Genomic DNA, 24,235 nt, shown 5'->3' on the forward strand with positions numbered 1-24,235 from the left:
AAAAATCCATATAGCCATTGAATTCGGTTTGGATCTAGTCCGAATCCATCACGTCACAAATGTAAAAAATATATAAGATAATATATTTAATTTAGCAACAAAATGGTGCAATTTGAATATTTCCAATTTGAATCATGTAGAAGTATTGAAGTCTGAAGAGCAAAAGTCGACCGACCACACAGAATTCATTACTATGGAAGTTGAAACGGTTGACGGCTTGAAGCATGCAATAGTGGGGATCCGATCAGGTCTCACTACTACATCCGGATCCGACCCGAATATGATTTGGATTTATTTTTATGAACCCAAATCCAGTCCATTTAATTAATCGGACCTATTTTAAGATCCAACAACGCATTATATAGGTACGGAGTGAATCAGATCTCAGATCTGACCCGCTCCATTGAGAGTTTTAAATATTACTCCATTGATATCCCTTCGCTAGATCACTCTATTACCGGATATTTGGGCCAAAATGCTGCATGGTGGGGCACAACTAATGAACCACATGATGGATTGGGTGTGTTCCAAACATAATCATCTTGGGCCAGACTGGGCTGAGGCCTGTCTATTTTGGCCTGACGCAGGCCCAGGGCTGTTTTTGGGCCTAAGTTTTACTTTGTGAGGGGCTTGGACAGACTTCTGCAAGATTGTTGACAGCCCTATCTTTTAGTTTATGATTTTCATTCACATATTAAACTGATAAGAACAGATACTACACTTGATCTTAGCCAAAAGGCCAAATCTGGTATTGAATCGCACCTTAAAATCCTGAATTACAGCCACTCCAAGTTTCAAACTGCTAAATATACCCACAACCTTTCTACTTTTGGTTATACAATAATGCTAGTTTGTACTTAACCAAAAGGCCAAATCTGGTATTGAATCGCACCTTAAAATCCTGAATTACAGCCACTCCAAGTTTCAAACTGCTAAATATACCCACAACCTTTCTACTTTTGGTTATACAATGATACAAGTTTGTACTTAACCAGAAGTAGAAAGGATGGGTTTATTGTCAGAGTGGGTGCCACCGTGCCAGTAGCATTTACTTGTAAATATAATGAAGAAGATTCCAAGTAAGAAAGTCAATGATACCTCTGAGTCTCTTGACCCTAGCAAGCTCCTATCATTTATATTAGCTGATCCGATCAAGGCCATGCGGTCGTCAATAATCATCACCTTACTGTGCACATATATCTGGTAAAGGCAAGAATATAACTCAAGAAGTTGACAACATGCTCTATCCCTTGAAATAATGTAATCTAAACCTTAGTCAATTCAGACCATATCCCACATACTGTCTGGCCAACTTTTGGAACATGATAAGCAGCTGAGAATTTTATTGCATATCAATCAACTATGGGGCATCACATTAACGAAGAACTATAGGGTCCATTGTGTAACCAAACATACGGCTTGCTCATGCCTTTAGTTCCAGACATGTGAGGTCCTTGGTTCAACGATCCAGACCATTGTTTTGATGGATTCACCGAGGATGGGAATGCCCCAAAATTTTAACAGACTTGAAGATCCTAAACACTCGACCACTTTCCTACATATGGAAAATCAAAAATAATAATAATAATAATAATAAAATACTGCAGAGATGGTCTGCAGCGAATTGGGGCAGACAACCTCAAAAGGTTAGGATCTTCCAATCTGGGAGGTTTTTGTGGCATTCCCCAGTGATGGTGGAGCCCATTAGATCAACATTCTGGATCACCGGCCTAACACGTATGAACAGGGAGATCTGAAAAATGTACACATGCTAACATGCAGAACCCTATATTCCTGGATGCTAATGACAGTGTAAAAATATTAAAAATGGATGCAATGGAGAGGCACTTCACCTCATTCGTGGCAACAGGGCCACCTTCACAAAGTCTACCATAAGATCTGAGGCCATAAAAGGAAATGTAATCATTACTTTTTGGACCGAGCTCATCGTAAAGGTTCTGTAGTATTGAATTCTGTCCTCTGCAAATGGTTCGATACTGCCAATGCATTATGGCTCTCACCGATGCTGCACCACCATCATCTAGACCCCCCTGTTGAATTTAAAGTAGAAAAGATCATTTACCATATGCAAAATACTGGAAAGGTCGCCCAGAATTATTACCTGGAAGCCAGGTAACAGTGGTATGACAACAATAACCCTGAAGCGCTTCTTTTCTTTATCTGCTCGCAGAATGCGCTTATACAATGCTTCTAAAACACGGTTCTGTATTATCTCATCTCTAGAAAGGCCTGATATAAAAAATTGATTCTGGAAAACAAGTAGCCAGTTAATGTAGCAACTTACTAGTAATATGAAGCTGTAAATAGAAGTTGCACTTGACTCTGATAATGTGCCAGAGAAAAAAGAAAATCCCCCAGTATTAAGCAGTAAATAAAAATGTGTACTAAACCAGACCATCTCACATTCTTTGGGCTATGACAGTAATTTCATCTCTCAAGTATTTATCGACATAAAGAAATAAATCATAAAATTCTGCATCAACGTCAAGATGTGTATCATCTTGATGAAAATACTCTTTTTGTTTAGGGATAAAAACCTTCCCAAACTTAAGCATGTAACAGATTTCTTTAGTGCATCAGAATGATGAGCGCCGCCCCCACCCCGCCCCCCCCCCCCCCTTCTCTCTCTCTCTCTCTATATATATATATATATCTCTTCAAATGTCTCCCTCTTATTCAACTATGCTTCTGAAAATATTTCCAAAATAGAAACTGTCCAAGCAATATAAATCTGAATTTTAGGCTTATCATCATTGAAATGGTCCAAATAAAATCAAAGTTCGAGTTTACATCTATAAAATACCTCAATGTAGATAAAGTATTCTGCTTTCTCAATGAGGGAGCAATAAGCAGTATGAATGCTCTCTTCAGTTCGGCTTGTTCCAGCAGACCATGGACCGACACTCCTGATAACCTATATCCAAAGAATCGTGTGTTAATGCACTGTCCAAAAACAGAGAGACAATAAAGCTGTTAATTGCATGGTAAAACAAGCATAGAAAAATAATAATAAGAAGAGAGTGGTTGCACGAAGTGTGAAGCAAAGCCACGACAGATAAGGGTGCAGGAGTAGGGAAACGACTGTTTCAAAATGTCAGCAAGTATAAATAGCAAGGAAGCAGGAGCTGAAGCAAGTCTGAAGAGTGATCCAAAGTAGACCATTTGAAGCTTGAATGATTGAAGTTGAGTTCATTTCCCAAATATAATAGAACAAAACAAAAGAAACCCAAATAATGGAAGTTGAAACCCTCTATAATGATATAGTATGGACAATTTGACAAGCAACGGTGTCAGGCCAGTACTTCTAACAAGTTGATGAACGTGTGATGCAAAGACCATTCGATAATCAAATGGGAGATGAAGAGTAGTACCCTTGCTAGTCAGTTGAAGTTGAGATCCATAGGATTGTAGAATAGTCTCATCCAAGGCTACTGATCAACTATCGGGCCCATCAACCGTCCAGATTGGATATCTGGACAATCAAACATCCAGATTTAAGATCTAGACCACATCAGGGTCCAGCTGGATCTGATTGGATATTGATCAGATCAAGGTTTTGTGACAGATCCGGACCAATTCAGCAGTCCGATCAGAATGTGGGACCCATAGATCCAATAAGATTGCCTATACATATATGATCCAATTAGGTTGTGAGCCTCACAGGATCAATCAGAAGTCCTAAAGCTCTTTCATATCAACCCTTGTATACCGACTGTGTGGCTCTTTACATACAGCTTTATGGTTTGTACAGAGTCTGATTCCACGGAACCAGACATGTACAAACCATAAAGCTGTATGTAGAGATTCACACAGTTGGTATGCAAGAGTATCATCAATTTTGGACTCTTTTAGTATCTTAGCTGATACTTAGTGCTGCTATTTTTATTGCAAGGTGGAGACAACCTAGGAGAATGATTCTTCAAGTTTCCCCTCGGTGCACCTCTTTGGAGCTTCATGTGGTGTTACTTCACATGTAAATCAATTTCTATTCTTTATTATCCATATGCTACTGAAAATTAAAGGAAAGTACGATTTTGGAAAATCTTAGGTAGGAGTTGATCTATATTGGTAGCTTCCGACCTAAGTGAGAGACAGGCAAAGTGGGTTGGCTTTGAAAAGCTCTGATACTATGTAAACAAGCAAGAAGAGAATGGATAAAACGTAGAGAAGAGATTCACTTGATCATCTCCCTTTCCCCCATGCTTTATTTATAACCAACGAGATTTATGAAAATAAACACTTGAAGAAGCTTGGATAAACACAACTACTAAAAGAGACCAAGATAAACACACCTATGACCCCAACTAAGATAATCAGTAAGTATGGTACAATGCAAGTGCAAGAATGAATGTGAAAATTATCATTCCATATGGTGCACTGCAAGTGCACCCAAGCTGTGTACACTGACAATTTGCATTATTGTAATGTAGGATACCATCTAAATCCGAGATTCGGTTATGCTGCATCATTTGTTGAGGATGCAAAGGTTTATGTTAAATTGAAAATTGTGATAAAAATATTAGAGTCTGACTTAAATATGCAAATAAGGGCGTTAAACAAAGTGAGTTCAACTCTTTAATTATTGGTCATTACTAATTATCCATTCATTGTGTACATATTTTGTTATTTTGGTGCATAAAACAATATGAATATTTTTGCATATTGTCAATAGTTGGCAATATATGGACATCGCTAGGGCAGCTTCCCATACTCACTTGTAGAAAGGGTAATTTTTCATACCTCCAAGTAAGAAACTAGTATCTTATAACTATCATGTAATCGTAAAAATTGTTTTATTAGTGATCTAAAGTGGTGCATTTGATGGTATCACTATTACGCATGCAAAAAAATAAAATAAAATCTGTATAGCTGAGGAGAAAGCGCAAAGTTTCTCAAAACAATAGCAATAAAAAAATTATGCCAAACAACTCCTCTAGCTGTGAGAGGAACTGGAGTTCTTTTCCACTAATTAATTCAAAGCAAAGGAATCCATTGTTGGGTAAGACATTGGATTGGGTTGCATACATGCATTAAAATTTAAAACATAAAGTTGAAATTACAAAATGTGAAGCGCGTTGCGAACCAGATTCAAGAATGTGACTTTTCTCCAATAAACTCAGATTATGTCTACAATGAAGATGACACACTTCCACCTTGGTTGGAGCAAGAGAGGAAACGAGTAGAAGAGGATAGTGGGGAAGTAGAGGAGCGTGACCTAGCATTACGCGTAAGCTAATAAAAGAGTCATGTAGTTGTTTTGGAGAGGGGTCATTGAAGATTTAACCCAAGAAAAGAGTATCGGCAAAACCAAGACATGATGATGATAATGATGCACCTAATCGTACCTTTGGTGTTGCTCAACACATTGAGATGTAGTCGTCTACATTGTTTGAGGCCAATGAGCATTGGTAGAGCCACAAAGCAAAGGCGTACTTATGAGTGTATTGATTCACAATACCACCAACCAGGAGAGGCCAACATTAGTGGCATTGGAGGAAATGGGGCACAGTAAAGCATCAGATGACTAGAGGATATGGATATGACTATGAACAGTTTAGGAAGGCTCTTGAGGCACTTTCTGGTTGGACTAGTCTGGATATATTCCACATGAAGCATATAGGAGATATAGATATCTAAGTCCCCTAATCTGAATCATTCGTCACAGTTGCAATCCCATACTCAGTGGTACAAGTAGCACCAGTATGGCTATGGCTATGGTTGTAGGTCTAATTATGGTACCGGCTATTCTTATTCAAGTTCAACATAGTGAATGCTACTAGTAGTAATGGTCGTGATTAATCACCATCGGCTTTCATTGACATGATTTTTCCCTCTAGTTATTATGGAAATGCAGCACCCATTCCACAACCAAATGATGACAATGTTAAGGTTGAGCAGCCACAGGCAACATGGTTTTCTTTCTAATAGTGACTTGCTAAGTAATGTTTTTATATTTATGTTTGTCATTTGACATTAGCTTATCACTTATGAGTTCACTTCATACTTCATGCATTACCATTTTATGAACCTATACAATTATACTATATTTGTTTGTGATAAAATGGTTATATAAATATAAATATACAATTGTATAATCATTAAATTCATGCTCATATAATCTTTATTCATATCTAACCATCGATATTAGATATTTAGAAAATTAAATATAGGAGTTTTGAGTCAATCTAAGCCTCTTAGGTTAATGTAATATTAAGCGGCTTGAGACAAAATTCTACCAAAGAATGGCTCATTACCTCATAAACATGTTCAAAACCAAGAAGAATAAGAAGAAGAAGAAGAAGAAGAAGAAGAAGAAAAAAAAACATATTCGGAATCCTCTCTTCTTCTTTTTTCTCTTTTTTTTTTTTGAAAAATTCTAATATTTTTTTCATGTTTTTCCTTACAAAAACGACCTTTACAGCCCATTAACATACTAATTCAACGGCTGAGCATTACTATTATTGAATATCTTAGTTGGGAATGATGGCTATCTCAATCTGGCCACCCATATGTGTCGCCACAATGACCCATACAAACCACGTCAATGTCAAGCACACATCATAATGGGGCCCATAGAGCTCAACTTTACCATAACTTAGAGTAACGTCGACCCTATAGGAACATGTTCCTATATGTGTACATATATATACCTAATGTTTTAAATATCAACGATATCAGCCGATATATCTTGTATCCCACCTATATGATACGAAACACACAGATAGTGTCGATATATCCCACATGTTCGATCAGGTAAGTATTTTCAGTTTTCGATCCTTTTTTTATTGAAACTACGTTAAATCAATGTCAAATGGCTACAAATCCATCGGTTCTTCATGTTTTGCATGAAAAATCATGGAGTTGAAGCTTTGATTTCGATATTCATTGGTTTTTCATGTTCTCCATTTTTATTTTATTTTTTTTTATTTTTTTTTTTGAAAATATCCTTAAACCAGCTGTTAATTGAGACTAATTTCGAAGTATTTAGAAGTACTTGATGAAATGATCATCACAAACACTCTAATTTCAAAATTAAAGTGTAGGTGGTCCGATTTGGAGAAAATTCAAATTTTACCCAATTTCTCCCTAATTGCTTGCAATGTTGCACTCCAAACATGCAATCAAGCATCTATGATGTCTAATCCACTGATTTGTTAAGTCCTTGTCAATTTTCAGAAAATAAAATTTATTTTTAATTAAAATTATTAAAATATATATTTTTTGAAATTTTCCTTCAACCAGCTGTCAATTAAAGACTAATTTCGCAGTATTTAGGAGTGTTTGATAAAATGATCAACACATACACTCTAAATGTTATGCATTCAATTTGAATATAGTTGCATTAGTTCAGTTAGACAGCACATAGCTTAGGAGCCTATACAAAGGAAACGTATTATGTGCACTTCTTTTTTGAGGTGTTATGATTTAAAAGTGTGTATTAAGGTCTTTTTTAACAATCCCTGAAGTTTCGTTGAAAAATTCAACTATTTTCCCAATGTTTCCCCATGTTTTCCAAAAAGTGTAATAAATTATCCGATACAAACAATATATCCCGTGCGATAACTGATACGTATATGAATCCCAAGGATGCGATACGTAACACGATACCGATATTTCGAACATTGTATATACCTTCCAAGGTACAAAATCTCTGCAGAGCAAAATGGCCCCAAAGTAAATAAACATAAACACTTTGTTTATTTTATTTACTTTGGGGCCATTTTGCTCTGACTGATATTTTAAGACACAGACACACACACACACACACACACACACACACACAGAGAGAAAGAGAGAGAGAAGCGGCTATCTTTGCATGAGACCCAAAAGATAAGTTTGAAAGGAGCTCTCCAGCAGCTTCAAGAATCATCCAAAGGCAGCTCTTTTTCTTCCTCTTCTATCGAAGCTGTCACCAACAGCATCCCCGTCAACCATGAAGACGGCGTCCTCAAGGGAAATGGCACATCCAAGCTTAATGGTGAGGGGGGTCACTACACTATATAAAGTGGCTGAACATGTTAAAAAACTTGTCTATGTACGTGCCTTAAGAGCCAGGTTCAAGCCAGAGATTGGAGATATTATTGTTGGACGTGTCCTTGAGATTGCCCCACAACAATGGATATCAGAGGTAAATTTCAGTCAAGATGACTGATGTTTTCAGTAATGAATATGTCAGATGGCATCCAGAGACAGCGGTCAGCTAGAGATGCACTCATGCAGTATCTTTGAAGAAAATGCTGTTTGTGCTGAATTTCATGGCATACAGCATGATGGAAGCTTACAACTCCAAGCACAAAGTCAGAACTCGAGAGGGCTTAGTTGCTCGCAGTCCCTCCAAACTTGTTAAAGCAGCAGAAACGGGACTGCCACCACCTTGAACAGAATGGCATCCAATGGATCCTTGGATGCAACTGATTCATCTGGGTAGGCAAGCATGTTGAAGTGGAAGAAGACGAAATCATGGAAGATCGAAAGAACAAATCGGAAGAGAACAGTAAAACCAACAAAATAAACAAAGTCATTGCTGTGCAGTAGGTACAACAGAATGATGAGAAAAGAACTACAGAATGAATTTAAGTATCTCTGTCAGATAAAAATTCAATACCAAAAATAAATTCAAGCCAATGGAAGTTTGTTCGTTCAAACTTGAAAAGTATATCCTTCATGTCTTGGAAATCCAGCAATTGAAATGCAAGACTTTAAACTGACTCTAGAGATACAACTAACCTGGCAGCGACATGGGGTGCAAGGACCAACTTGTCCAGATTCATCTGTAGAAATGCCTTGGTCACTCTGTTCCTGGGTTTCCTGCCATTCCTTGTCCAATTCTTGCATACCTGGTTGTGCCATCACCTCCAAAGATATTTCCCTATGAGGACGTGGAGAATCAAGATTATCCACAAAACCTTTCATCTGCATGTCTGAAATGGAAGGTTCCGCTTTGGACTTCCGAAATGAGAAGGAAAGACTCCGACGATTTCTGTCTTGGTGATCAAAGAGATTATGATCTGTGTCCAACCTGTTCAGCTCTTGGTTTCCATCAGCAACATCAACTCCATCAGCCTCTTGAGGTAAAAGTAATGGGATGTCCTGCAAGGAAGATCGGGAAGAAAAGGAATCCTGCCTTTGGAGACTACTGTGGTTCTCTTCCATCTTGTTATTTCCAGAATCTATTTCTTCGCCATTTCCCATGTAATGTGGAATAACCATTTGGTGCTGAGGCATAAGAAGGGGAATTGCTTGCTCATTGGGAGCTTTGTTTCTCTGAAGCAATCAATGCATAATAATGATCAATATCCCATAAGCAATTAATCTTTAACAAGTAAATCAAACTAAGGTGATATAGATTATAGAATCAACCTTTGCGTAGTTCCACCGCTGAACAAAATGCCTTGCCACATCACGACAAGGTGGTCCCCAAAGAGCACAGTGGACATCATGCCACGGCATTCGAGGATATTTTTCACGATCCAGTTCGTCTTTCATTGTATCTTCCCAAGAATTTGGTTCTGATTCCCTGATTTAACAGGTTGCAAAGCCGTTACAAAATTGAAAGCAATATAGCATCAAGTTCTTGCAAAAATTCAGAAATCATTGACTGTAAATTCTCAATTTGGAGATGCATGGAAGAAGCTTTTTGACTTGCCTTGGGTTATAATAGTCCTTTCCAGGCCATATCAATGGGGGGCAATCACCAACTTTGTGTTCAAAGGTGTCATAACGGCCAAAACATAAATCCAGCCCTCCAATATAGCAAATACGATAATCAACAATCACAATTTTTTCATGATGGGACCTATATGTAATCAGACATGTGGATCAGCATCTGCAGCAACCCAAGTTTATAGAGAGTAAATCAACAGGACACATAATAGATTTCCTATTTCCACAAGAGAAAAACAGGAAGAGTTTTAAGCTGATTTCAGCTGTGAAATGCATACCATAAATAAACTCCGGTGGAGAAGTGATCAGGATAACGTAAAACCCTTACATTCTCATGAATGTTAAGAAGTTTCCTTTTACTGTACACACTGTTGATTTTCAAAGCAAGAGCAACTTCTTTGTAAAGGAGTATGTAAATCTGCAAGTCACCGTTCATCAATAAAAGTAAAAAAGCTAATATGCAACTCACGCTACTCTGGATTCAGACTAGGGATACTGCAGGTCATCATAATAAATTTTCAAAGGCCTTTCAATGCAAGCATGCAACTAAGAATCTATCAAGAAAAGGCATGAACTACATAACTCATAATGAGGGTAAGTTTGGTTGCCTAATAATGACTACTTACACATAAATCTATTAGGTTAAGCCAAAACATAACATCAAGTTGCAACCTTTGATTTCGATGTTAAAGGCCGCAGTGTAATTGCATGTGCTTTTTTTGTCCCTGTACTAAGTAGAAATGTGGGCTTCGCATTTGTCATAACTATACAAAAAATTGTTCCATAAATGGAATATGAATCCAGCAAACATTATATTGTCATGCTAGAAAGATTTTGAAAGAGCAAGATCATATCATTCCAAGAATCAACATGTTAGAAATTCAACATTAAAGCAGCAATCATCTGCACTACTAAGACCCATGCCATGCACTAGAGCATCTAAGGGTATGCATTAAGAGGAAAGTGTATGTGAGTGTTAAATATGTAAACTTGAGGCAAGGAGTTCTGAAAGATTTGCATGCATACAATCAGAGAGGGTATATGTTAGGGTCTCATGGAAGACCAATTTCTATGTGATTAAGACCTACTTCCTGTCCACTGTTCAGAGTGGATATCGTTACATGTATCGATGACTAGGGATATAGAAACATTTATCAATATTGCCGATACGCAGAAAAATATCGTTGTCTGAAGGAAACATTGCGGAAATGTTAGAAAGAGAGCATAAGTAGGAATTAAAATATTGCAAAACAACTATATATAATAAGTTTCCATTTTATAGGGGCCTAACCATGTGTTGTCAAAAAAATCAGTATGAAATAGATATACAGAATTTGCAGCCAATTAATAGATTGGCCAACACTCATTCATACATAATATTTCTACATTAATTAACAATGAAAACACTTTTTTTTGGACAACACGGGGTGTCCCCACTCCTTTCGAGGCGAACCTATTCCCTGTGGATGCACGCAATCACCCGCAACCACGTGCATCGGGTAATGCCGGGAGGCAATGAAAACACATATTTAGCAAAATAAAAATGGAAAAATTAGGATTTCACCTATTTGCCAACTTAATGTTAATTTTTTCTCCACAAATCCATGTAAATGAATGAGAATCATGCATATACATGGATTTCCATTGCAATCCATGCTAACATTTGAAAAAAAAAAAAAATCTATAGATTTTTCATCATCTTTGAGTTCCGGCCCGTCTTCATTTCGAGTAAAAAAAAAATACCCAAATCCAAGATCTAATTCAATTAAAACCACAAGTGATTGAAATCACCAAAAGAACAAAACTATTAAAAAATCCCAAAAAATGGAGATTTTGTGGGTTTTAAAAATTTTTCCCAATCTTCTGTCAATTTTCACCTACTAACAGATGTTTCCTTGGTATTGGGGATATTATCGGTGGTATCGAGGATATTATGAATGGTACTGCCAACATCAGGGAATTTTTATGAGGGATTCTTCTTTAAAAAAAAGTTGTTACTAATAACATTGCCAAATATTATTGACATTACTGAAAATATCGATGATATTTGATATTCTTACTGCTAGCAGTTTCATTATTGTTGACCTAGCAATACCAATAATTTATCGGTAATATCACGGATATTTGGAACATGGTTCCCATTTAACTGATATTAAAATTTCAAAATATGCCAATAAACGGCTAGGATCATATCTATGAGTCTGTCCTCTTTGTGTATGCATTACTATATGTGGCATTATTAAGTAGGTATCAGGAGAATTTAATTCATTTATGCCATGCCACCCATAAGGATCGCTGTAAGAAAACCTGTGGAGAATGGAACTTGCCCCAAATTACAGACCTCGGTACCTCAAACCATGAGATCAGTTATGTAGATGAAGCAACCATCTGACTAATGGAAAATGAAGAATTACAGACATGAAAAAACACAGGTCACTAAGATGCACAAAGTACCTGAACCCCTTGCTTAGCTTTAGCCTCCAGTAAAGCATCAAGTCGGGAGGACCCATGAACATGAAAAGGACGCCGAAGATACAGTTCTGGGCACAGCCACCAGTCAGTAATGTATATCTGCATGGAGCTTCAATCATCTCAGCATTTTGTTGGATCAAAATATAAGGACATCATGAGTTCCAATATGGATTGACTTTTATTCTGACTACATACAAGCATTTGGAAGAAACAGACCTCTGATTTTGCTTCTTCAATTGATGCAGCAATTGCTTCGAATGCAGCTTTCCCATCTACAAACCATTGAGCTTGACTTCCGTCTTCAGTCAAACCCCTTGGTGGAGCAAAAGAACCATAGCGATGAGGATGGCACCAGCCCTCAGGAGGCCTTAAACCAGCATCGTTAATTGCAGCAACCCAGTCCTTCCCTTTAGCATGACTTTTAGATCTTAACTTTATGGTCCGATTCCCACAAGACACCTTTTGGGATGTTCAAATGTTAGTTAGAGGCTAAACATAGCAACATAATCATCATCATCATTTAAGCCTCATCCCAACTAATTGGAGTCAGCTAACCTAAGCAACATACGAGCAAATATAAATATTTAACTGAGGAAATTGATATGTTTCTTGAGCCTGTTGAAACATAAGAATATCATGCAGCATGGTGGTTAATACCATTATTGAACTTGCTCCCACAAAAAAAAAAATAATAATAATAATAATAAATAAATAAAAATAAAGAAGAAGAAGAAGAGGAAAAACTAAAAAGAAAAGGGTTTTGAAAAGCATAGGTCCCATTTGCTGATGCTACAAATTCCAAGGTTATTGATGTCTTGTTAGCTATACAATGAACCCAGAACAAATATAAGATACTTCTACTGTATCCAGTGTTTTAAGTATCAACAATATCGGCCAATATATCCCACAATATATCTTGTATCCCACCTTTGTGATACGAAACACACAAGTAATGGGATATATCCAACGTGTTTGATCCGGTGAGTATTCTCGATTTTTGATCCTTTCTTTTTTCTGCAAATCATGTTAAACCGGTGTCAAATTATTACAAATTTATGATTTTTTATGCAAAGAGCTTCGATTTCGAGATTTGGAGGAGATGATTGAGTTGCGGGAAATTGAAAAAAAAAAAATCAAAATTTTCCAATTTCTCGCCAATCGGTTGCAATCTGTGTCCAAACATAAGATTAAACATGTATGTAACTTGATTTAGTGCTTCTTTTGCTTTTGAATGTATTGCTTGTGTTTCCACACGTCTTCTTATATTTATAAATTGTATGAATAGACATTGAATATACTTGCATCAATTCAGATAGACAACGCATAGATTAAGACCTCATACAAAGAAAACATATCGCATGCACTTGTTTTATATAATGTTTTGATTTATAAGTGTGTATTGATGTCTTTTTTAACAATCACTGAAGTTTCGTTGAAAAATTCGACCAATTTCCCAATGTTTCTAACAACAACAATACATTGTGCGATACAACGGATATATCCTATGCAATAACGGATACGTATCCGTATCCCAAGGGTGTGATACGTAGCGCGATACCAATATTTCGAACACTGACTATATCAACAACATTCTGACATTAATAGATCCAGATGACAGAGAAAATATATATACGTATTAACCAAGAGTTATTAGTGAAGCCATACAAAAGCAATCAACGCCTATAACGCCTGGTACTTTTAGATATTTTAATAATAATAATTGAAAAATGAAGCAGCTCACCGCAAATCTATACCGTAAAGGATTACGTTCCTTTATTTCTTTTGCTAGAGAAACTCGGCCTTCTTCATTCCCATCTGAAGGTGGCAGTACATCAAAAACAATTATATCTAACAGTTTGGTGTCAAAAGGATCTGCAAGCAGGGCTAAGAACCCGGGTTTCAACACAGCCCACACCTGTACACCATGTCTCGTTAGTCAAATACTTCAATTAACAAGGAACAACATAAAGGTTAATAGAAAGAAATTAGAAGAGACATGAAGAAACTATGGGAAGACCTTTAAAAGCTATGTTACCCTCATACAGAAACAGTATGACAAGCAGGGCATGACTAGCACACCCATTCGCAAAACATATATACAAGCATTTAAGCATTTAGCCTTCACGGTACATTATCATGATGTGCATTTTCTATGCCCGTTGACACTGTAAGCAAATTCCAACATTACAGAAACATGGATCTGATACGCTTAAGATTCCGGACGAGTTATCCACAATGACAAACAAATCTGGCAAACTCTTTTCTTTTCTTTTTTTTATGCTATGCGCTTTCATATATTCATTTATTTTTTACCCTGCTTGCTGTTAGGTGGTATACAAGCCATCTGGCAGATACTTGGTCCTTTTTCAGAACTTGCTGAGTGTACACTTACATAAACCTAGTGATGAGAATGGTACTTGGATTCTTCGAAAACCAAGAATACATGACACAAATACTCACACAACTGCTATTTAAATCTAGAGACCCCATTCAAACAAACTTGCCATACTTTTGAAATATATGTCTAGCAGTTATGCTGTAAAGAAAAGATAATGATGTGGTTCTTTCAAAAAAGAAAAGATGTAATGTGGTTATAGTTATGAATTGTAACCAAGCCTTCTTGGCCATAACTTGGGGATTTGGGGTCAGAGGATCCTCCTATCTGATCTTTACAGTAGTAGATACCTGTACCCATACTCAGGTAACATAATTTAAGTCCTCAACATTTATATGGTCATCTAACCATAATATGTATTATTTGGATACTCTCAAAAGTTCTCTTTTCAGTCTCTCTCCTTGTGACTATACAGCACCACCTTTAGCATTTAACAACTACGTGAAGGATTATGATCATCTGCTGTTTGACATTCCAATCTATGGAATGAAGACACTTCAAACCTTGCAACTACTGATCTGGTATCTTTGGAGGCTGCACATCTAGAAACGCTTTGAGATCAAAGCCTGACACACCTTTCTATTTATCACACACAGAATCACCCAAAAGTTAAATTTACATTAGAATAATTTTAATCTTACATGGGAAACTACATGGATGTGCTGTCTTGACAACGTTTGGCAACTATTAATACATTTAGCCTCCAACATGCAGTTGCCAAGGAATTATAAAAATATGGGGTAGGATTCTTTTGGCATGCTTCTTCTATAGTTTCATCATTAACCTCAAATGAAGATTCTAAGAGGCGTGTCATTTTAGGCATACTCCTACCCATCTCATCTCCAACATAAGCCTTACTTATCTTAGGGCCTAGAAAGGAAGAACCTGAAAAAAGTGGGAAAGGTTAAAACTGACTGCACAGTTGTGTAGGTGTACACCTGATGCTGGACCTTTGGATCATCCATCAGGGTCCACCAGTGGACCCCAGTTGCTGGCCAATCAAGACCCATGACCAAAATTCCATCCGATCAGTAGACCGTGGGGCCCACAAATCCTGTCAGATGGTGCATAAATGTGACTCGATTGGATTGTGGGCCCACAGGACCAATCAGAAGTTTTAGAACGCTTTTCTTTTACACATCTGTAGAATATAGACTTAGACTTCTGCCTAAAAACCATATGGTTGTATATAGGACTACACACAGTTTATGTAAAAGATGACTGATACAGTTGATATATATAAAAAGAGAAAGTTCATCTGGACTCTTTTATTCTAATTCCTTATTTTGTCCTCTTTATTTCAAGTTGAGATATTTTAGGATAGTTTTATGTTTGATATGGGTTTTGATATTGGAGTAGTTGTAAAAGGATGCATATGGAACTTAAAAAGGATGCTATGATTATTCAACTGGAAACTCTTTTTCCAAATTCCTATTCCTCATCAATTTTTGGCAATGTCATTTTTACTTCACGCCATGGTGGAAAAATACGGATACATATATTCTTTTTGTTTCTTGTGATTGGAAAAATGATCCAGAGGTAAGACTCTGCTAGACACCCTTTGGGTATGCAACTGGAAACTTTGCTATGTGGTCTTTCTTTTCTTTTATTCAAACTTCTCTTCCTTGTCAATTTCTGGCAATGTCATTTTTACTGCACGCCGTGGTGGAAAAATATGGGTACATATATTCTTTTAGTTTCTTCTGATTGGAAAAATGATCCAGAGGTGAGACTCTGCTAGCCACTCTTTGGGAGTTAGGTTTTGCATGTGACCCAGCACTCCATCCTTTTATCTATACGTCTTCTCTATTTTCCTGTGCAGTTGAAGATTTAAAACAATTCAAGACAGATCTTAATTCTAGGCTTCATAGCTGCTACATGGTCAAGATATTTTCAACTGGTTTCCCCTCTATCTTAATTGTAACATCAACAACTCAACTCTCAAGGCATGCTCTATACCTGTGCACCAAGGGTCTGTGAGGAATACATCTTAAGCAATGTGCACCTCAACACAGAAATTTGTAGCTTGAGGCATTTTCAGTGTGCCTCACTTGGAGCACACCATGAGGCATTTACCTCAATTCTTTAATAACCCCATCTGTGTCAAGAAACATGGTTACCTACTGTCAGTTTAAATTAATGTTCGAATATACTTTTTCAGGCCAGATAATTTGGGATGTCTTCAGAATCATGTTTTATTGTTGCCATGTATGACCTCATGCACACTCCATGGCCAATGCCAATTGATGGGGACATCACGCGCACTCACGCTACCCCCCTACGCACGTACGTACGCAGAAGGAGGACCCCACCATCGATCTAGCTCGATGACGACGTCCAGGGAGGGCCTCCTAGCTAGGAGACAAGTTTTGGTTCAGAAAAGTGGCCCGATAGTCAAGAAAAGCCCACCATGGGATCTCATGATCGTGGCCCACTGATCGGATTGGTTTTATATTTTAGGTTTTGCTTATTGTTATTATTTAGAACATCGTGAACGCTTTAGATTTCCTTATTTGGTTTTTATTTTAGTTTACTTCATCGCCAAGTAATAGGTGTCGCACATGGTGCGAGTTTTGGGTATAGGGTTCTCCCTATAAATAGGCACCCCTTGTAGTTCTTTTCATTCATTGAAGTTAATAAAAAAATTCCTGCTTTATTTTTCTGCTCTCTTCGTGAGTTGTGGAAGAATTCAAAAGTGGGTGTGAAGCCCTCCCTTTTCGAAGGGCTAACTACCGTGGTGCGAAGCCACATCGATCCCAATTCACCCCCATCTTCCATCATCTTTTTTTTTCCATCTTCCCCCACCATCCGTACTTTGAATTTGTCCTTTTGTTGCATCAGATTTCTTCATTGAAGCAGGTTTTCAGATTTCAGCCCGCAGGCGAGCTGAAACTTCGGCGGAGCACTACGCACAAACCGTACATCGGATCGAGCTGAAATTTGGAGGTTTTGGAGTCCATCCCTGGCCGACCAGGGCCAAGGTGGCCTTTTTCTGAATAGTGGGCCCCACACACGTGCGGCCGGGATCACACGCACGTCCATCTGGACCATTGTTGCTGTCCACACGCGAGATCATCTTTTGGTTCAGGTTTTTATCTTCTTTTATCCTCTCATAGCCGTTTTTTTCATGAATCCTAACCCTATATTACATGATCCCTAATTGATTTGCCCCTTTTTATCACCTTAGGGTTCCTTGAATTGAAATTAGAGAATCCCTTGGATTAGGGACTGATTTTTATGCATGAGTAGTTGATTTTATTTCCCTTTGACATTGTTTGGTTTATAATTTTATTGGTCCAGTCCTAGCCTGTGTCGGCTTGGACCCGCATAGATTCCCCTTTAATTGAATGTTTGGATTTTCATGTGGGATGTGGAATTTGTGTGATTGTTTCTGAATTGGTGTGATCTAAGCCTACAATCTTGCATATCATATTTAATTTTCCACGTCCTGCATCAAATTTGGTATCAAAGCCTAGGGTTCTTATAGGGGAATTCACCACATATTTAGGGTTTAGTTTGTTTGAGTCCTTCATGCATTCCGTCCATCATATATAGCTGAATTTTAGTAACAGTGTGTAGTCTCCTTCATATAGAGTCTCGTAGGGTCATTTAGTTTTTAGACGCATATAGTTGTCATAGAAGGTCTTTAGGTTGAGCAAGTCAGTGTATGCCCACACGTACGGGTTGCGGTTTCGGTTTGCACCCTACACTAAACATGGAACAATTGCAAGAGTCACTAAACAAGATATCTCAGACGTTGGAGTCTATGATTAAGCGCTTGGAAATGGACCAATGTTGTGAACAGCTTGATGTACGCATTACCCGACTAAAGACCATCGCTAAGACAAACCCCACCATTGGAGTAGATGTCCAATCTCAAGCAGGTGGCCTGGAGGATACACCAATGAATGGAGTTAGTCAAGGAATCAATTATGGGTGTGCACCCAGACACCCACCCCATGAGAGATATAAAGACCACTATTTTGAGGGGTACAACATGTGTGGCCTTGTGGCTGGAGAGAGTGCACCAGCGGCTAGTGTAGAGTTACCCACTGAGGCCATTCCGGTAATGGATGAGTTACGTGATATCTTTCCTGATGATCTACCGGATGAGTCCCCTAGGAAGGATATAGAGCACACCAGAATATGGGACATCATAATACCTACAACCGAGTTCACGTTGAATAAGTTTGTCGGTAGGTCCACAGGTCTAAGTCCTTGTGAAGTCGTTATTGATTATAAACCTAGGAAACTTATTGATCTTGTCCCTATGTCACGATCCCATCCGTCATAGTCTGCAGAGTCTTTTGCGCATCACATTCATTCATGGCATCAAGAAATCGGCGAAGATCATGACTAATAATGAACATTGTACATTTTATACAGACCAGTATAAATGTTTCAAAGGATTCAATATTGGGGACTCTGTGATGGTCTGCATCAGGCCCGAGCGGTATCCTTCGAGGGCCGTTCGTAAGTTACACGCGTGTAGCGCTGGACCCGTCAAAATTATAAAACGAAACGGTCTCAATGTGTATGAGATAGATCTTCCACCTTCCATGGGAATTAGTTTCACATCCGATGTGGAGGATTTAGTTACTTTTCAGAGGACCACTGATACTTTGTCCGGCCCTTCGCCCACCCATCCTGATTCCTCATATTTATCCCTTAAACCATGGCCCATTCCCAACCCATTTTCCCAACCTCTACCTCCCATATCTACTTTTCCTAACCTTTCTTCCCAGCCTCTACCTCCCATACCTACCATTCTCGACCCATTTTTCCAGCCTCTACGTCTCATACCTACCCGTCCCAACCCATTTTCCCAGCCTCTACCTCCCATATCTACCATTCCTAACCCATTTTTCCAACCTCTACGTCTCATACCTAACCGTCCCGACCCATGTTCCCAGCCTCTACCTCCCATACCTATCCTTCCCGACTCATTTTCCCAGCCTTTATCTCTCATACCTAACCTTCACACACCCAAAAAGGAAATAGAGGATATCCTGGACCATCAGATAGTTTCAACGTCGGACGGCGGGTTTCAGAAGTACGTGGTTAAATGGAAGTCACACCCAGCTTCAGACAGCACGTGGCTCACTGAGGAGGAGCTTCAGAGACTTGATCCTGACATCCTGGAGCGGTTCAGGAGTTTTATTTCGCCAGTAGCGAAATCTTTGCAGCCGGGGAGAATTGATGGGGACATCACGCGCACTCACGCTACCCCCCTACGCATGTACGTACGCAGAAGGAGGACCCCACCATCGATCTAGCTCGATGACGACGTCCAGGGAGGGCCTCCTAGCTAGGAGACAAGTTTTGGTTCAGAAAAGTGGCCCGATAGTCAAGAAAAGTCCACCATGGGATCTCATGATCGTGGCCCACTGATCGGATTGGTTTTATATTTTAGGTTTTGCTTATTGTTATTATTTAGAACATCGTGAACGCTTTAGATTTCCTTATTTGGTTTTTATTTTAGTTTACTTCATCGCCAAGTAATAGGTGTCGCACATGGTGCGAGTTTTTGGGGTATAAGGTTTTCTCTATAAATAGGTATCCCTTGTAGTTCTTTTCATTCATTCAAATTTAATAAAAATTTCTACTTTATTTTTTCTCTGCTCTCTTCGTGAGTTGTGGAAGAATTCAAAAGTGGGTGTTAAGCCCTCCTTTTTCGAAGGACTAACCACCGTGGTGCGAAGCCACATTGATTCCGATTCACCCCATCTTCCATCATTTTTTTCTCATCTTCTACCACCTTCCGTGCTTTGAATTCGTCCTTTGTTGCATTAGATTTCTTCAGCAGGTTTTCAGATTTCAGCCCGCAGGCGCGCTGACACTTCGGCGGAGCACTACGCACAAACCGTACATCGGATCGAGCTGAAATTTGGAGGTTTTGGAGTCCATCCTGGCTGACCAGGGCCAAGGTGGCCTTTTTCTGAATAGTGGGCCCCACACACGTGCGGCCGGGATCACACGCACGTCCATCTGGACCATTGTTGCTGTCCACACGCGAGATCATCTTTTGGTTCAGGTTTTTATCTTCTTTTATCCTCTCATAGCCGTTTTTTTCATGAATCCTAACCCTATATTACATGATCCCTAATTGATTTGCCACTTTTTATCACCTTAGGGTTCCTTGAATTGAAATTAGAGAATCCCTTGGATTAGGGACTGATTTTTATGCATGAGTAGTTGATTTTATTTCCCTTTGACATTGTTTGGTTTATAATTTTATTGGTCCAGTCCTAGCCTGTGTCGGCTTGGACCCGCATAGATTCCCCTTTAATTGAATGTTTGGATTTTCATGTGGGATGTGGAATTTGTGTGATTGTTTCTGAATTGGTGTGATCTAAGCCTACAATCTTGCATATCATATTTAATTTTCCACGTCCTGCATCACCAATTCATATGCACACATCAATTTTTCTTAGTTTATAGCTTTATTTCGAAGATAAAAATCCTTACAGCATCAGCGTGATCACAAGCAATATTATATTGAAGACATTCCTTTTCTTGTTTTTATCCCATGAACAAGAGGAGTTCCTTCAAACCTAACCATCGGGTGGTATGAACAACGTTTTCAACAAGAAGAAAGCATTATCTTCTGCACATTCCTATTCATATTTTTATCTCATGAACAAGAGTTCCTTCAAATGCAACTATTAGGGGTCATTTGTGTGCCTGTAACTTGGGCCTCTCCCTCCCTCTCTATAATCGATTGTGGGCAGTAGGTTTTTTTTGTTTTTCTTTTTTCTTTTTCATCAATTCTTGGATTTGAATCAGGCCCCAGTTCAATGAGGTGGTGACAGTGGGGCCCACATAGCATATGTTTCGCATATCCACCCCGTCCATCAAATTTGCTAGCTGATTTTAGGGCATAGGCCCCAAAATGAAGCATATCCAAATTTCAGGTGGGCGAAAAAGTGTTGATTGAACACCCACCATTAAGAACTTAGGCCCACCATAATGTTTATTTTCCATCCAACTTGTTGATCAAGTCATGTAGACCTGGATGAAGGGAAAACACAAATATAAGCTTGATCCAAAACTTTTGTGGCCCACAAGAAGTTTTATTGGTGAGTGTTCAATCACCACTGTTTCCTATGATGCAGCCCACCAAAGATTTGGATCTTCTTCATTTTTGGGCACATGCCCTAAAATGAGCTAGCAAAACTGATGAACAACGTGGACGCATAAAACATACATCAAGGTGGGCCCCAAAATCATGGCCATTGCTCTTTGTATTTTTATTAATTTTTATTTTCTTTCCATCTATCAAACTGTTGAAAATAAGGACCCCATTGTGGATGAGTTGTAGGTCGTAAGTAATCAAATGTTTGGTCCTTTTGATGGATATTGAGGATTGATGGTTGGATCCTTTATAATTAGTGTTGTCAATTCTACATACATACATGATATAAATGAATGGTTAAGAGAAGTTGATCATTGGTCCAAATTCTTTGTACATATATGATAGACCACATGATGGCACCGGTCCGTTCGTGGCCAGCCCTTCCCAATGAATGGTCTGGATTTCACCTGTGTAAGGCACTGGCACATATGCTGCAAATGGCTTCTTCAATCTTCCTTGCCTTATGGTAGATGGCGTGAGCTCACCACTAACATGCATTTTCCCACAACTATGTTTCTGGGTTCTTCTTCTTTGTTTCTTTAGTTAATGTGTAATTGATTCCCTGTCCATGTTGTTTAATCACTTATTTCACTTAGTTGCCATCTGCACATTATCTTCGATGTTTTGTACTCAACAATGGTTGAACCATGTTAGGATGTTTTTGAATTTGTGGGCCCACTTTTATGGCCTACCTGATGATTGGTTTAGCCTAAGAATCCACTCAGATATTTATCTAGATAGGCTTAGCAAAATGGCTTGTTTTTTGCCGAACTTTCTTATGGTCAATCAGATTTTGGAACAATTCCTAACTCCAAGCTCTACTTAATGTGAATATACAGCTTCTTACCTATGACTAACTTATAGGTTATCCAAACACAAAAACCAACTTACTTGTAAGTGACTTACAACTTACACAAAAAAAAAAAGGGATTACCAGTAAGTGGCTTTCACCTATAAATGATCTACTTAAGGCATCCAAACACACATTTGGTATGAGGAGAATATGAACATTGTTTTCAACAAGAAGAAAGAATTATCTTTTGCAAATTCCTATTCTTGTTTTCATGCCATGAACAAGAGGAGTTCCTTCAAAACTAACTATTAGGTGGATTGAGGAGATAATTAACATTGTTTTCAACAAGTAATCGTTACCTTCTGCCAGTTGTCGTTACAACAATTGAACCAGAGGCATGCGCAACATTTTCTATCATCATCCTTCTGAATTTTTGGTAGGTGTTTCACCATTACATAAGCCTCTTTGAGCTTAGGTCCATACTCTGGCGAAAATGATAAACTGGAAACCTCCAGAAACTTGCAAACCTGCAGCACAGTAGTATTCAAAACAGGGATCATATGCATGTGACAGTCAAACATAAACGGTGGAGCAAAGACGAATGCAAATGCATATGTAATTCAAATCATAAGTAATCTAAAGAGTAATTTGTGTAATGCATGCGAGTGAAACAGCCCATTGACTACCAATCGGTTGCTGATACTCTAACATCTAAGCTGGACAAAGCAGTATTGATAATTTGCGCGGTTCTCTGAGAACCAGAAAAAGGTTGATAATTAAAGATATTCTTGCATGCTATTGTGACAAGTGTAGGCTCAATTATGTGGCGACTGATCAAGGAAATATGATGGCATTGAAGGATGGGGAAGTAAGCAATTGAAAGTAACACTTCATATAGTTATTAGAATAAAATCCTACATCAAAACCATACCTCCCGAGAGTTTGCAATATCCATATTTCCCAGAAAGTGATTCAAATATCCTTGCATTGCCACTTTTGCCCTGTCTGAAATAGACTGCTGTCGTCCAAGTGCCGGTCGAATGATTGGCAAAGCAGCACTGGACGGAACATCTCTACACGAAGAACAAAAAAATCCATGAAATATAAGCATTACAAAAAGAAAATGCTGCATTTGATGGGCAATCATCCAATAAGCAAGATGCACAACAACATTATAGTAATTAAAGGATGGTGCTTGAAGCCACCTGTTTCTAGATGAGTAACTTTCTTCATGATGTGAAAGGCTATGGTCATCATCAGCTTCATCGTCATCATGTGTAATTGTTGTGTGCTCTCCTATTCCAAGGCTATGAAGCCATTCTTTGACCTTCAACGAAGAGTTCCAAAGAAAGACATTAGATGAATTAAAACCTCAAATGCTATATTTAGCAGAAATGAGGATGTTGAGTAGATGAGTGGCAAGAAATTGAAGGATATAATTAGGAATGGATGCATTTAAGGGAACTTATGATTAGCACCAATAGGTAATAAGATGAGGTAAAGTAGACTTCGGGGCCGTTTGATAAAACTTAATTTCAGCACTTATCACTGAAATTTGATATTTTCAGTGATTTAAAAAATTCTGATTGTTTGGCAAATCCAAATTTTTTAAGTGCTTAAATTAATTTTCACTGAATATATGGGTTTCTTTTTCAGCTCCCCTCCCTTTACTTGATGTTAAGGGCTGAATGCAATAAGTGGTGGTTCATTAAAAAAAATTCCACTTTTAACTATAATATCCCCAAAATAATTTCAA

The 24,235-nt window shown here is 38.3% G+C and overlaps 1 protein-coding gene and 1 pseudogene across 5 annotated transcripts in view; both read right to left on the reverse strand.

The window, feature by feature from the left end:
* The window catches only part of LOC131231702 (phospholipase D zeta 1-like), a 44,135-nt gene that overhangs the window by 16,552 nt on the left and 3,348 nt on the right, over nt 1-24,235 (reverse strand). For 4 of the 5 annotated variants that reach the window (XM_058227991.1, XM_058227989.1, XM_058227990.1 and 1 more), the window contains 14 exons: nt 23,685-23,806; nt 23,411-23,552; nt 22,839-23,006; nt 13,898-14,071; nt 12,373-12,615; nt 12,139-12,255; nt 9,963-10,102; nt 9,668-9,817; nt 9,382-9,538; nt 8,749-9,285; nt 2,825-2,935; nt 2,123-2,269; nt 1,854-2,051; nt 1,099-1,200 (listed from right to left, as the gene is read on the reverse strand). In XM_058227991.1, the coding sequence (XP_058083974.1) occupies nt 1,099-1,200; nt 1,854-2,051; nt 2,123-2,269; nt 2,825-2,935; nt 8,749-9,285; nt 9,382-9,538; nt 9,668-9,817; nt 9,963-10,102; nt 12,139-12,255; nt 12,373-12,615; nt 13,898-14,071; nt 22,839-23,006; nt 23,411-23,552; nt 23,685-23,806 (2,508 nt within the window). The remainder of the gene's footprint in view (nt 1-1,098; nt 1,201-1,853; nt 2,052-2,122; nt 2,270-2,824; nt 2,936-8,748; nt 9,286-9,381; nt 9,539-9,667; nt 9,818-9,962; nt 10,103-12,138; nt 12,256-12,372; nt 12,616-13,897; nt 14,072-22,838; nt 23,007-23,410; nt 23,553-23,684; nt 23,807-24,235) is intronic. The other variant, XM_058227992.1, reaches the window with a different exon arrangement.
* LOC131232014 (U2 spliceosomal RNA) lies at nt 649-752 on the reverse strand (annotated as a pseudogene).

The sequence above is a fragment of the Magnolia sinica genome, chromosome 17 (genome assembly GCF_029962835.1).
Source record: "Magnolia sinica isolate HGM2019 chromosome 17, MsV1, whole genome shotgun sequence".
Lineage (NCBI taxonomy): Eukaryota > Viridiplantae > Streptophyta > Magnoliopsida > Magnoliales > Magnoliaceae > Magnolia > Magnolia sinica.